General features: G+C 38.4%; 1 protein-coding gene across 1 annotated transcript in view; it reads left to right on the forward strand.

Moving 5' to 3' along the window:
• Nucleotides 1–15744, forward strand: part of SVEP1 (sushi, von Willebrand factor type A, EGF and pentraxin domain containing 1) — an 802056-nt gene that overhangs the window by 314917 nt on the left and 471395 nt on the right. Inside the window, exons 12-13 of the mRNA XM_053702672.1 lie at nt 846–1040; nt 2072–2193. Of these exons, the coding sequence (XP_053558647.1) occupies nt 846–1040; nt 2072–2193 (317 nt within the window). The remainder of the gene's footprint in view (nt 1–845; nt 1041–2071; nt 2194–15744) is intronic.

Raw genomic sequence — 15744 nt, forward strand, 5'->3', positions numbered from 1 at the left:
TCTGTCAGGCCTTTACAGGAACTGAAAGCGGGCCAAAGTGTCAGAATTAAACTGGATGATGAGAAGAAATGGAAGACGCCTGCTACGCTAGTGGGCCGCTCTCCAGAACCAAGGTCTTACACAGTCCTTACAGAGGGAGGGACAGTAACGCCGTAACCAAAGACATCTTCAGCCTGTACCTGAGAGTCTGGAACCGGATACCTCAGTACCACCGCCGGTGGGATCCCCTGTTCTAAGAGAGGTGCCTTCCCCTCAGCAAGATCACAGCGGGGATATATCTTTGCCTCCAGCAGACTCTTGTTCACCATCTTCTGTATCAGAGGACAGTTCATGCAAAGTTACATCAAGCGGAAGAGTAGTGAAACTTCCGGCCCGATTCAGGGACTGACTTTAGCTAGAACAGTGACCGGAAGTATGGGCAGAATAATCCCATGGTCACTGTGGACTAGGGTAGTCTACCCCGATGTCCAAGTCAGGATGTAATTTATTTGTTCATGTTTTCTAATCTATCTGTTTTTATAATGTTCAAAAACAAAAATGTTGTTGTATACCCTGTTGGTGTACCTTGTTATTTATTATATGCAAATGTATGCTTTGCCTTTGAAAAAGGGGAAGATGTGATGAGAGCAGGATGTGATGTCACTAGTATGTGGGCGGGGCTGAGGTCCGGTGTCTGTGTCGCAGTTAGTTTAGTACAATAAACCTGACTAGATGTGTATTGTTATGCTTTGCAATAAAATAGAGTTGTACCATCATTGCTGTGTCCTGCATATGTCCTGCATCTCATGACAGTTTCTATTTATATATTTGCATACTCATTAATTTCTATTTCAAACAATCCTTAGGTTCACCATGTGAGATTCCTTTTAAACCCCAGAATGGGGAATTTCTCTGCACCAAGGATGATGAAGGCATAAACTGCACCTTACATTGTAAGGAGGGCTATGCTGTGGCTGAAGGATTACACCAAAATGTCTACTGCACTTATAATAATGGTCATTGGAAACCTACACATACAACTGACTGGCCTGACTGCTCTTGTAAGTTTCTGTTTAACCTAATTAGGATTTTATCCTAGTCAGGTAAATAATGCTGAAGACTAGAGATTAATTAAGGCATTCAACATTAAAATAATTTTTGTATATATTCATTAGAAAATATTTAATGTATTGCTAAATATCGGCATACAAAATAATGTTTTCAAACAATTTAAAACTATAATTTTGTTATAAAAATATGTATTGTTTTGCATCTTGAAAAGCCTCTTGATTTTTTTTTTTTATTATTGCGTATAAATGAGCTCCTGCACAAATCATGTAGAAGTTTCAGGGTTCTGCATTCCATGTAAAGTCTTTTTTTAGGGGGGGCGGGCTACAATAGTCATAGTTAAAATACAGGAAAAGAAGGCAAAATAAATAATGAACATGATTTGTAAAGTTTTTAAATTGAGTTTAATGTCCCTTTAATTTAAAAAAAAGTTTCTGCCCTTTTTGGATAAATGTTCCAGTTTCTATAAAAGTTTCAATTATATAGTAGTAAAAATATGTCCACAATAGCTTTATTTATGTCTGTTTTGTTGATCTAGGGCAAACTAAAATATTTCACAGAAATGGGACTACTAAAAGCAATGGAAAGCAAATTCCCTTACAACTTATTACTATGAGGATTTGGTAAACATTATTTTGCACCAGGATATTAACAAATCCCAACTGTTTGCCACAGCATTCCCAGAGCATACGGCTAGAACTATGATCGTGCCCATAGATTCTTTTTTTAATATGTGGTTGATAGTGTTTGTGGAAAGCTAGCGGACAATATGATTCACATTTAATTTTAGCAACTTTTGTCAGTTTTCCAGTAGTGCATATTGAATTACTAAACTGTGTGTATATTTGTAAAAAGAAAAAACAAATCCAGTCTTCTGCAATCATTTGTACAAACATGTTGGAATGTTGGTGACTTGAGTGTAATTTAGCTGACTGGTCTGTATATACAATATCTATGTTAAGACTTTTCTTCAGTTACGTGAAAGTGTAAGTATAATTACCTGTCTTTGTGTTTCTAATTTCAGTAAAACGATTTGCAAATCATGGCTTTAAATCATTCGAAATGCTCTATAAGGCATCAAAATGTGATGACAGCAATCTTCTTAAAGACTTTGCAGATGCTTTTCAGAGTTCACTCGGTAAAATGGTAGGTTAGTAATATATATATTTAAATGTTTAAAGTGTTATAGCTGCTTGGTGGGAGCAAAGTTTCTGTTTACATTTCAAATTTCCAAGTTGCATAACTTTGAAACCAAAAATGTAATTAAATCTAAATCTGGTAGTTTTGTAGATATTACTAGTACCTACAAAAGTGCTGTTTTCTGGAAAAAAATCACTTGAAGTTATTTCATTCTAATTAGCTTTTGTTTAGCAGCAACCTACAGTGCATATTGTGTGAAGTTATGTCGTCATCTGACATGCTCAGTAGAGTACTTTATAGCCAACACATTATCAATGTAGCTGCAGTGCTGGTATCTGTCAGCAGGGGGAGCCTATTTCTGACTCAGCATAACTGTAAAAAGCTGACAAGAAATTATCACCTGAACATCTCTTACCTCAAAATTCCATCAGCTCACCATTATTAGACAGTTAGTCAAAATAGAATGTGAAAAACTTATATCTAATAATACTTTATGGACAATAAATTAAGTCTAAATTAAATAACTAGGCATACATTAAAAGCACTAAGTGTAAATGCAACAAACACTGTAGCAGATACACAGAAACTCACACACACAGACATTCTTCAGCACACATGTACATAAACTCTCTCTCACACACACACATAAACTCTTTCTCTCTTACTTACACACAAACACACAGACACACACAAAAACATACACAGAAACTCACACACGCATACAAATCTCAACATAAAAGCTTACAATCACAGCCGCACACATTCACACACACAGATACATTCACTCACAGAAATACATACACAAAAACATTCACACAGTGAGCTGGTGTGGTGTGTCACTTACTTTTGGGTCTAATTGCTGGAGCTGATGCTACTCATTATAAGGCAGAGAGGTCACTGAGTGGGCTTCAGGCTTGTAGCTAGTTATAAAGTGCTGCCTAACCATATTTAGGTAATAGAGCTAACCATAGCTAAGAAGCTCCAACTCCAAAATCTGAAGCTGTCCTCTGCAGTGTGCACATCAGTTTCTTAGAAGCTACATGCTGGCTTGCAGATTGGAGAGTGGCATTGGAGCTTCTCAGCTTCCTAGAATTCTCATGCTAATTTGTGCAATACTCCCCATTAAAAAAATAAAAAAATACTGCTTTTTATTGCTGTGCACACTTTTATGATAACTTTTTATTGAAACAATTTTTCAAACATAGTTTAACATACACAATCTGACAAGGGGATATCATCTCTCTGAATTATATACTTATCCTGCTGTTGTATACACACTAATACAATGAGAAATCTTTGTTCAGGACATGTGCTATACAAAACATGAGGAGTCCATGAGATACCTGCCAGTTCCCAAAGGAGTCTCTATTTATATTTATTCAGAAGTTAAAGGGGTACCTGAAGTTGACCTTTGATAAGAAAGATTCCATCTCTCTTTCGTCGAACAAAAATTGTAGCTTAACTACAACCTAACAATGATATCCTTATATAAAAATAAAAATGTTGGAGAAAATCAGAACAATAAGTATAACGAAGCACAAGATACATAAAAGGAAGTAAAATATAAAAAATAATTTTCTGGAATGTCCTGCTGAGCTAATGGGTTTAGGATATTATTGATGATGATCTATTATCAAATAAGTCTACTTATAAGTATCAAATACATATATTACTAAAGATGAGCTCGTTGAAAGCAGATTACAGAAGTAAACACTTAACACCAAAATAATAGGCTAGTAGTAAAATATTTAATATTGGAAAATGGAAGAATGATCTAAGCATATATATATAAATAAAAACATGTGAAGTAAAACACACTCTGGACGTCCAAGAGTTAAAAAGACACTCACATAAAATACAATTTCAAATACAATACAGCAAGCTCGATATAGTGTGAAATCACCAATCGATGGGGCTGTAGAAAGTACCTTAAACCGCTCACTCTACGTCTAGAGTGAGGGGTATTGGATGAATGGCGGTATTCAGTGTCTGATGATAATGGGTCGGCTCTCAAAGTGAGACAAAACAGACCCTTGTATGTAGTTCGTCCACTCCAGCGGCTCTGATGGAATCAGTGTATAGTTTATTCTACAGCTCCTGCGGTTTTCAGTAAATTGTAGCTGACGACTCCAGTGGTCAGCCTTTCCCTATGGCAGGCATGTGGCAGACGTGTGACAGACGTGACAGATGCAATACTCGACTTTCAGGTACTCCGTAGTGTTTAAGTGTCACGTGTTAGTAGTGCTTAGCTGGCAGACAGCTGATGTCGGCTTTGGTACACTATGTGCACACGCTGTAATTAGGTGATGGTGGTTTTGACAACGGCGCTCTGCCAAAATGCGTCAGCTGTTTGCTGCCTATCCTGTGTGTATTCAAACCTTTTAACCTATGTTGGAATAAAGATTGGAAATTTTTATACAAGCTGGTGCTCCGCTTCACCTGTTTTCTTTTGGATGGTAGCTTCCAATCACGCCACAAGTTGGCTTCCAATCACACCTATGTAATAAGGTGATGGTGGCTTCCAATCATGCAACAAGGTTGCAGATATCTAGTAGTGAAAGGTTAATCTTTTACTACTAGTTATCTGCATCCTTGTGGCGTGATTAGAAGCTACCATCACATAATTACAGTGTGTGCACATAGTGTACCGAAGCCAACATCAGCTGTCTGTCAGCTAAGCGCTACTAACACGTGATACTCACATGCTACGTAGTACCCAGAACTCAAGTATTGCATCTGTCACATCTGCCACACGCCTGCCATAGGGAAAGGCTGACCACCAGAGTTGTCAGTTACAATTTACTGAAAACCGCAGGAGCGGTAGAATAAACTATACACTGATTCCATCAGAGCCGCTGGAGCGGCCGAACCACATACAAACAGGGTCTGTTTTGTCTCACTTTGAGAGCCGACACATTTCCATCAGACACTGAATACCGCAATTCATCCAATACCCCTCACTCTAGACGTAGAGGTAGCGGTTTAAGGTACTTTCTACACCCCCACCGATTGGTGATTTCACACTATATTGAGCTCGCTGTATTGTATTTAAAATTGTATTTTATGTGAGTGTCTTTTTAACGTCCACATGAGTGTCTTTTTTTACTTCACATGTTTTTGTTTATATACTGTATATATGCTTAGATTCTTTCTCCATTTTCCAATACTAAATATTTTATTATTAGCCTATTATTTGGTGTGTTAAGTGTTTACTTCTGTAATCTGCTTTCAACGAGCTCATCTTTAGTAATATACTGTACGTATTTGATACTTATAATAGACAAATTTGATAATAGATCATCGTCAATAATATTGGATACTGATATATACTATCCTCCATCGTTTTTGTAAGCACATTATTAGATATAGACTCTGTCTATTTAAAGTGTATTCACACTATTTAGACACATACTCTGTAGAATTATGATTTGATTTATCCCTAGCTGTATATCGACAGTACTCTCCACTCCTTTTTTCGATAACCATCATTGAGGATTTGTCTTTTGGGGGACCCTCTCCTACTAGATAACTGCTAAGCTAATGGAACCCAAATACATATTTTAATATTGAAGTATTTTAAGAAATTGCGTTTCCCTTTAAAATCCAGTAGTACCAGACTCTATCAAACAGTTCTTTTGAATCTATAAACCTACTTGCTGATTCGTACATCTTGTATGTTGTAGATATTTTATTTTTTAACTTCTGTCCATGTAGGTGCATTTGTTTTCCAATACCTTGCCATACAAGATCTGGTGACTGTACACAATATTTTTATAAATATGTTGATATGCTTATTAAATCTTTGTATTGATTTGTGTAGGAGGGCATAGGAAATAGATAATTGTATGTGTTTGTCAAGAGTCTCACTTTGTATGGAAGATAACTTTTTCCAAATGGTTTTAACCTGTTCGCAGTCCCACCAAATGTGGCGTTATGAGCCTATAGCTCTGCAGCCTATGTAACATAATCTATTATGGGAAGGGGACATGTGTGAGGTTTTTAGGGACGTCAGGTACCAACTGAATATGGTTTTCATTATGTTTTCTCTTCCGCGCTCAATAGCCCTTTACACGCAGAGTTAAAAATGTCATCCCAAGCCTTCTTTTCCTTTATTATATTCAAGTAATTTTCCCAGTTTAAGATTATATTGGATTTTATGTTATTAGTCACAGATTGGTCATTATATATAGTCTGGAGATGGTTTGTTTGGGCCTATGTGGGTGTTTCATTAAAAGCTCTAGAGTTGTGGTTTCTCGATTTTGTGTTATTTTTTATAAATTGTTGAATAACTGATGTAACTTGGAGATATTGATACCAGTGAAGTTTCATGGGCTGTGCACATTTTTAAAAGGCATGGGCACTAGTTTGGAAAGAGGAAACAGTGCCGCTGAGTCTGCCTTATACCAAACTTACATATCTAATAAGCTAATGACCATTGCCCGGTTTGCCCACTCTTAAAAACAGCCCTGGAAGCCCCTGGCAATTTAAAGTGGTGCAGTGATGTTTCCTTAATGCACTTTGTGTTTGCTGGTCCCTGATTGATAGTGTACATAATGTCCCAGGTTGCTTCTAACCTGTGAGATGTGATTAACTTTATTTTTTATAAAGACAGCACCATACCCCTGTGCAGTGGTGGTGAATTAAATGTGTAACCCCCCCCTTACCAATTGCACAATGCTTTAAAAGTTTAACACTCCCTCATTACATATTTGCGGTGCTTTAAATGTTTAATATTTTGTTGGTTTCTGTCAGTGTTGTGGCATAGTAGTGAGGCAGCTTACGTCTGCCTTTTGCTTGAAATGGTAGTTTGAGTTCCCTTTATCTTGATATTTACTTTAAATAAGGGGATGGGTGTAGGCATCAATAGAGAAAATTGTGTGTGTGTGTGTGTGTGTGTGTGTATCCTAACAGTATATAGAGGCTATTGGCTATATGCATATTTGCCTGACAGGTGGTATATGAAATTAGAAGTGAGCACATTCTTATAAATATTTCACTGTCAAATCCGTATAAGTGTTTAGCTGTATGTTTCTCTTGTTGCATGCTATCTATGTTTTTCCTGTGTCCTTTGTCTATACAAGTCACACTATTATGTTGAATAGCACTATGAGTAATTTGTACTCAGACATTGTATGAATAATTTCACTATGTTGATTATTTGTGACCTAGTGGTTACCATAACAACCGTTTTTGGTGGGGGTTTTTGTCTAATTGAGGGGTGGGGTTTATACTATGTTTGGCCATAAAGGCATTGTTTTTTGTATCACTTGTGTCTGAGGAAGGGGATGTAAAATTCCCGAAATGTTACACTTGTCACAGTAAATCTTTGAAATACCCAGTGAGTGCAAGTTTTTATTTCTGCTACTATGTACATCACTAGCACCCTGGCAGATGAAGGAAGGTGAGAGTGCACATCCTGGCTATATTATATATTTTGTTGTTGCACCCACACAGAGAGAGACCCCTTCTAAATTGGACTTTTTTTCACTTGAGCACCACACTGCACTAGCACTACACGTGCACCACTTTAGAGGAACCAGAGTTAAGCATGGATACTGATGTGGAGGATATACAGATTCTAACCTTTACGGAGGTTGACGCAGCTAGGATTTTGTTCAATCCAGAAGAAGATACAACAGGAGGTGATAATGCACAGGCTGTTTACCTGGCTCTCCTTAAATTAAAGAAAAAAGAAGTGGACCTAAGATTGCACGGGGTCTACTTATCTGAGTATCATAGAAGGAAGATGATCCCCAGGGTTTCAGAATTCATAACCTTCCGACTATTGGACGCAATAACCCGGAATTCTGTAAGTGCTGGTGCGCGATATTAAACAAGTGTTCACTGGATCTAATCCTGCTGGTTACTGAGGAAGTGAGAAATCTATTGGATACAATTAAAACTGAGATCCAAGAATGTGAAAATTCTAAAATGTGTACCATGACACTACGGAACCATGGTTGGAAAAACTAGCTACACAGATTAAAGAATATAAAGATACCTTTGTTCAGTTTAAAAACAGAAAATTGCAGACAGTGAGTGATGACCATAGGGACAAAACTGTGCACCGTTGGCTGAGCGGATGGGACAATAGGAGACCCTATATGCAGAGAAGAAGGAGACAGATACTATACTAAACAGTCACTTCAAACTGTTGACACCAGTTCCGGCTCTGATACACCTCAAGGAGCAAGCAGATATACTAGCAGTCAAACCACTGTGTCAGGGTTTTTTCCCTGTTTTGTTTGCCATGTGCTGCTGGCAGTTATTTTACTCACCTCTCTTCCTGACTATGGTGCATTGTGGGGGATGCTGCTCATTTCCTGCACTTCCTTTTATGGCCAGACTGGTGTGCATCATCTGTGTGAGACAGGATGCAGTCTCAGAATTGTGATGTCATCACTTATTATTTAAAAGGGCCTCTGTTCAGTATGCTTTGCCTTTTCGTTGTCTCAGACCTGTTTGTGAGAGTTCCTGTGTATTACCTGGCTGTTTGACGTCCTTCCTGGTTCCTGATCCCTGTCTTGTTCCTGACTTTGCTGTTTTATTTGTTCCTGATTCTGGCTCGTCTGACTATTCGCTTTGGCTCCTGACTCGGCTCGTCTGACTACCAGCTCTGGTTTTGACTCCTGGCTTGTTATTTGACTTGTGGACTTTTTAGTATTTTTTTGTTATTAATAAAGGTGTGATTATTTTTGCACTTCTCGTCTCAGTCTGATTCCTGGCACCCTGACACACTGGACATCAGGTTTTTCAGGGGATCATGACCACAGCCGGCCAGAGAAGAAGAGGGGGAGGCCCCACACTCACAGGGGAGGGTGGAGAGAAAAAAAACACCTCTCCCACCCAGGTAACATCATTTCCTGGTGATATAGAGGACCTGGTGGTTAACATCAGTGATCGGGTCCTATCTGTAACAGAATTGAGTGTGTTGAATAGAGGCTTAAGTTTTGTTCCCTCTCGTAGAGGTGATGAATTTAAGACTTTCATTGATTATCAAAAGTTTCAGAGGTCTCTATGTCTTAAAGAATACTTCAAAGAGGATTTAGGGAGGGATGAACTCCACCCTTTTAAAACTAGGAGTACCTTTTGATCCCCAAAGTAATAATTCAAGCATAAAAAACTTTATGAGTTTGGTTTCAAAGGATATAAGTGGACATCAAACAAATAGATTTCGGAACAATCTTACAGAACCAGAGAGGAAGGCTATCTTGTCACTTTCAAAAGATCCAGATATTGCAATTAGGACGGCGGACAAAGGAGGGGGGGGTGGTCGTCCTCAACTACATTGATTATAGCAAAGAGATTAAACAACAATTAAGTGACAAGAGCACCTACCAACCTTTGAATAGAGATCCTACGCAAGAGTTTCAAACCATTATTAGATAGTTGGTCCAGAAGGGCATTGACGAGGCCTGGATAGATACAGAGATCTCCAAGTTTCTGCTGATTGAACACCCAGCGTGTCCAATTTTATACACGCTACCGAAGATTTATAAAGATCGCAAGAAACCTCATGAGAGACCAATAGTCTCTGCGAGAAATTCTATCATCTCAAGATTAGCAATGTTTGTGGATTATTTCTTAAAGCCACTGGTGAGGAACATGAGATAATTTCTGAGAGATTCATCACACCTTATTGGAGATTTAAGAACAATGACTATTGAAGAACAACATACCCTAGTGACTGCTGATGTTAATAGCCTTTATACTATCATTCCGCATGAAGCAGGTAAACGTTGCATCACTGAGGCTCTTGACAAATATCCATACATTGGCCCCCCCGAGAGAATATTTGATACAACTGCTGGATCTTAGCCTTCGGCTAAATTATTTTCGATTTGAGGGGAAGTTTTATCAACAGGTTTCCGGAACGGCCATGGGATCAAATGTGGCACCTTCATTAGCCAACCTCTATATGGAGAACTATGAAACTTCCATTATGCAGGTTTACAACAAGCCCGAAGTACTCTTCTACAGGAGATACATAGATGACCTCCTTAACATTTGGAGTAGGTCATCTATTGAGTTGGAAGACTGGTTCACACAGCTGAACTCCTTGGACAATCCGGTAAAGTTCAAAACATCATATAGTACAACGTCCATTGAATTCCTGGATCTGAAGATTTCCAAATTGGATAATACACGATGATTGGCGACATCACTTTTTAGAAAACCGACAGATAGGAATTTGATACTACATGCCACCAGTAGTCATCCACCAGCTCTATTGAAAGCAATACCAAAAGCACAATTTTGCCAGGTAATTCGTAATAACAGTAAAGTTACAAAAAATTGTCCAATATGGAACAGAGGTTCATCAAGAGAGGATACAACCCACACCTGATCGAACAAAGTAGATCTGTGGCACAGAGGCTGATAGTCACCCACACAATCCAACTATAACAGAGGTTGAACCCTGTATGACTTTTACCACTACCTATAGTCCAACAACTGGAGCATTGGGTCAGACACTTAGAGAGCACTGGCACATATTGCAGAGTGATCCTATGTTGCCATTCAGCAATTGGCAGACATGTAGAGTGGGCTTTAAAAGAGATAGAAACTTCAAGGATTCAATGATGATCACTGACCCCTATCACAGCTTTCAAAAGGATATCTGGCTTTATGAGAGGAAGAAACAAGGCTGCTTTCGATGTACTGGTTGTACCACCTGTAGCGCCATGATTCAAGGGTCCTCTTTTGGACATCCACACCAACAAAAGAGATACCAGATTAGGCACTTCCTTACCTGCACAACCACATTCGTGGTATATCTGTTGAACTGCAGTTGTGGCAGATTTTATGTGGGTAAACCACGGATGATGCTAGGACACGCCTAGCCAATCATAGATCATCAATTAGGAGTGCTCTTAAGAAATAATTCAGTGATCAACCAGTGGCGAGGCACTTCGTTGAACAGGGCCATGGTGATACTGACTTGCGATTCACCCTGATTGATCATGTCCCCCCATTAAGGCGAGGAGGTGACAGAAAGAAGCTCCTCCTCCAAGTGGAGGCTAAGTGGATCTACCGCTTAAATACTCTACAACCCCATGGACTAAATACTATGTTTGACTGGCATTGTTTTATGTGAAAGCCTATCTGAGAATTCTATGAGATTCCTTTAACCACAACATCTGTAGGATTGATGAGAGTCCATGATTTTATATGGGAGTCCATGATCACATTTAGTTAAAATCTGAGACCAGCATGTTGATACCATAGGTTTTTTGAGCTTGCTCATCTATTTATTATTTCCTCCTTTTTTTAGGTTTAGTATACACTCTGTATATGTTCTTACCTGTGTTACAGACCATTTAAAAATTTGGGCATTACCAAAATTGACCGTTATGCCCATTTTTTGTGTGTATATATGCTCTGTTTGGCCCCTAGTTGTGAGTGACAATACAATTTTTAACACTTACTTATCTCATTAGATATTTTATTTAGTTGTGTAAAGTGTAAATCTGTTTCAAGATATTTAGAGTGTTCTTTACGTTTTGTGACACTTGGTATATGCCATATTATTTGAACACACTAGACATATCTATATTGTCCTGTTTAGGATATACACGTTGTTCTGAGATAAGGGTTGTAATTGATATGTATTATCTAAATTTGGGGCATATCATAATGTAGATGCTCGCTTGGTCATGACTAACATTTTGCCTAAAGACAGGGGCGGCACTTGATATAAACGATCTTTGTATATACGTATATACTTCATAATTCCAAGCAGGCAGGGACTGCAAGTACAGAGATTTATAATAAGATTTCCTTGTGGTATATGTTGCTCAAGTGATGCGCTGGTAAGCCTTGGGGGCTCTTTTCGTTGGTTTGTTTTGTTTATGTTTCCAGGGCAACCCGGGAGCCTATGCCGATTGATCAATGCCTTACCTGTGATTGAGTTTATCACTTCCTGTATCACAGATGGAATAACGATGTTCCTGTGGTTACAGAATTGCCTGCTGGAAACATTTCAAATCGTAAGGGGTAAGTGGCGTTTTGATGCTAGTAATATATGCCACAATGGAATCCTAACAGTATATAGAGGCGATTGGCTATATGCATATTTGCCTGACAGGTGGTATATGTAATTAGAAGTGAGCACATTCATGAACTCGCATTCTATTGGCTGATCAGAACAGCCAAAAGAATGCGAGTTCAATACGATTGGCTGATTGGATCAGCCAATCTGATTGAACTTCAATCTGATTGGCTGATTGTATCAGCCAATAAGATTTTTTCTACCTTAATTCCGATTGACTGATAGAATTCTATCAGCCAATCGGAATTGAAGGGACGCCATCTTGGATGACGTCCCTTAAAGGAACCTTCATTCGTCGTAAGTCCGTCAGGGAAGGAGGATGTTCCGCGTCGGCGGGATGAAGATGGATCCGGAAGAAAGAAGATAGAAGATGCCGCTTGGAAGAAGACATCGCCCGGATGGAAGACCTCTTCTTTGCCGCTTGGATCAAGACTTCGCCCGGATGGAGGACCTCTTCTTTGCGCTTGGATCAAGACTTCTACCGGATGGAGGACATCTTCTTGCTTGGCTTGGATGAAGAATTTGGCTCGGCTGGGTGAAGACGATTCAAGGTAGGGAGATCTTCAGGGGGTTAGTGATAGGTTTTTTAAGGGGGGTTTGGGTGGGTTAGAGTAGGAGTATGTGGGTGGTGGGTTGTAATGTTGGGGGGGTATTATATTTTTATTTTCAGGCAAAAGAGCTGATTACTTTGGGGTAATGCCCCGCAAAAAGCCCTTTTAAGGGCTGGTAAAAGAGCTGGTTACTTTGGTAGTTTAGAATAGGGTAGGGCATTTTTTTTATTTTGAGGGGCTTTTTTATTATATTAGGGGGCTTAGATTAGGTGTAATTAGTTTAAACTTCTTGTAATTCTTTTTTATTTTTGTAATTTAGTGGGGTTTTTTGTATTATAGAATAGTTTATTTTATTGTATTTTAATTTAGCTAATTGTAGGTAATTTATTTAATTAATTTATTGATAGTGTAGTGTTAGGTGTATTTGTAACTTAATTTAGGATTTATTTTACAGGTAATTTTGTACTTATTTTAACTAGGTAGCTATCAAATAGTTATTAACTATTTAATAGCTATTGTAACTAGTTAAAATAAATACAAAGTTGCCTGTGAAATAAATATAAATCCTAAAATAGCTACAATGTAATTATTAGTTATATTGTAGCTATATTAGGGTTTATTTGATAGGTAAGTATTTAGTTTTAAATAGGAATAATTTAGCTAATTTTAGGAATATTATTTTGTTTATTTTAAATTATATTTATGTTAGGGGGTGTTAGGGTTAGACTTAGGTTTAGGGGTTAATGACTTTATATTATAGTAGTGGCGACGTTGCGGGCAGGAGATTAGGGGTTAATAATTGTAGGTATGTGGCGGCGATGTTAGGGAGGGCATATTAGGGGTTAATACTATTTATTCTAGTGTTTGCGAGGCGGGAGTGCGGCGGTTTAGGGGTTAATACATTTATTATAGTGGCGGCGAGGTCCGGTCGGCAGATTAGGGGTTAATAAGTGTAGTTAGGTAGTGGCGACATTGGGGGGGCAGATTAGGGGTTAATAAATATAATATAGGGGTCGGCGATGTTAGGGGCAGCAGATTAGGGGTTCATAGCTATAATGTAGGTGGCGGCGGTGTCCGGTCGGCAGATTAGGGGTTACATTTTTTTATTATAGTGGCGGCGATGTGGGAGAGCCTCGGTTTAGGGGTTCATAGGTAGTTTATGGGTGTTAGTGTACTTTAGAGCACAGTAGTTAAGAGCTTTATATTCCGGCGTTAGCCCATAAAGCTCTTAACTACTGACTTTTTGTGTCGGTAGGAGTCTTGTCGGTAGAGGCTCTACTGCTCACTTCTCCCAAGACTCCAAATACCGGCGTTAGGCAGATCCCATTGAAAAGATAGGATACACAATTGACGTAAAGGGATCTGCGGTAGCCTGGAATCGCAGTAGGGAAGTGAGCGTTAGAACCTTTCCTGCCTGACTCTAAATACTAGCGGTCGGTAAAAAGCAGCGTTAGGACCCCTTAACGCTGCTTTTGACGGTTAATGCCAAACTCTAAATCTAGATGTATGTTTTTCCTGTTTCCTTTTTCTATACAAGTCACACTATTATGTTGAATAGCACTATGAGTAATTTGTACTCAGACAGTGTATGAATAATTTCACTATGCTGATTATTTGTGACCTAGTGGTTACCATAACAACCGTTTTTGGCAGGTTTTTTTGTCTAATTGGGGGGTGGGGTTTATGCTATGTTTGGCCATAAAGGCATTGTTTTTTGTATCACTCGTGTGTGAAGAAGGGGATGTAAAATTCCCGAAACGTTACACTTGTCACAATAAATCTGATTTTTGAAATACCCAGTGAGTGCAAGTTTTTATTTCTGCTACTATATATATATATATATATATATATATATATATATATGTGTGTGTGTGTGTGTGTTTTTTTTTATGTCTGAATACAGTTTGTGCAGGAATATATCTTTAAAAAACACACACCGAGATAACGTTTGTAACAGTATAGGTGATGCCACTAGAAAAATGTGTTAGTGTGTGGTTGAGTGTGGTTGGGTAAGCAGGAGTTGTATGCAAGGGGAAGGAGTAAGGAGGAGTCTGTGTGTAAGGGAAGCAGAGGGCACTGTGCATAATGGAGAGAGGAATAAGATGGTGTGTAGCAGACTGTGAAGAGACAGGTTGAAGAGGAGGTTGTGCGTAAGGTGGAAGGGCTAAAGTGATGAACAGAAGCTGGTGTATGAGCGTTAGTTGGACTGAGAGGGTGAGAAGTGTGAGAGGGAGAGGTTGCTGAGAAGATAAGTTTGGAATGAGAGGTAAAGAAAAATGTTGTGTGTGGGGTAAATTTAGTGCAGCATCCTGAATAGCGCTTGCTGATACGTGGCTGCATTTATTGACCAATCGGCAAGCGCTACCCAGGTGCTGAAACAAAGATGGGGCGGCTCGTAAGCTTACATTCCTGTTTTTTCAATTAAAGATTCAAAGAGAATGAAGAAAAAATGATAATAAGAGTAAATTAGAAAGTTGCTTAAATTTGCATGCTCTTTCTGAATCATGAAAGAAAACATTACGGTTCAGTGTCCCTTTAATCATAGTCTTTTAATATATAAACTCTGTTTTGATTATTTGATAATATTATCGTGTATTCTAAATCTGTGGCCCTTTTAATCTTGAAAATAATTTGAATTTAGAGATGTATATATCAGATTTCCTTGCTTGTGGTTATAAAGTAGTATAATAATTGTAATCCTCCACTCATCTGTAATAGTAATCGCTAGTTAAATACAACAGTTACATGTTTTATCAGAAAATCACTAAGCTATTTTATGTTTTGATGTATTCCATATGGTTTCAATCACTTCTTTAATTTACTTTAATTGTACTTCTTTCTTTCTTGTTTTTGTATTTCCTTTCTTTTATAGAAGGTCTTTTATCTTTCTCATTGACTGGAAACAAAACTAACATTGCCAGCGTACACAGTTGTTTTTGGTGCTATATTATAGCT

The sequence above is a fragment of the Bombina bombina genome, chromosome 2 (assembly GCF_027579735.1).
Source record: "Bombina bombina isolate aBomBom1 chromosome 2, aBomBom1.pri, whole genome shotgun sequence".
NCBI classification, from domain to species: Eukaryota; Metazoa; Chordata; class Amphibia; order Anura; family Bombinatoridae; genus Bombina; species Bombina bombina.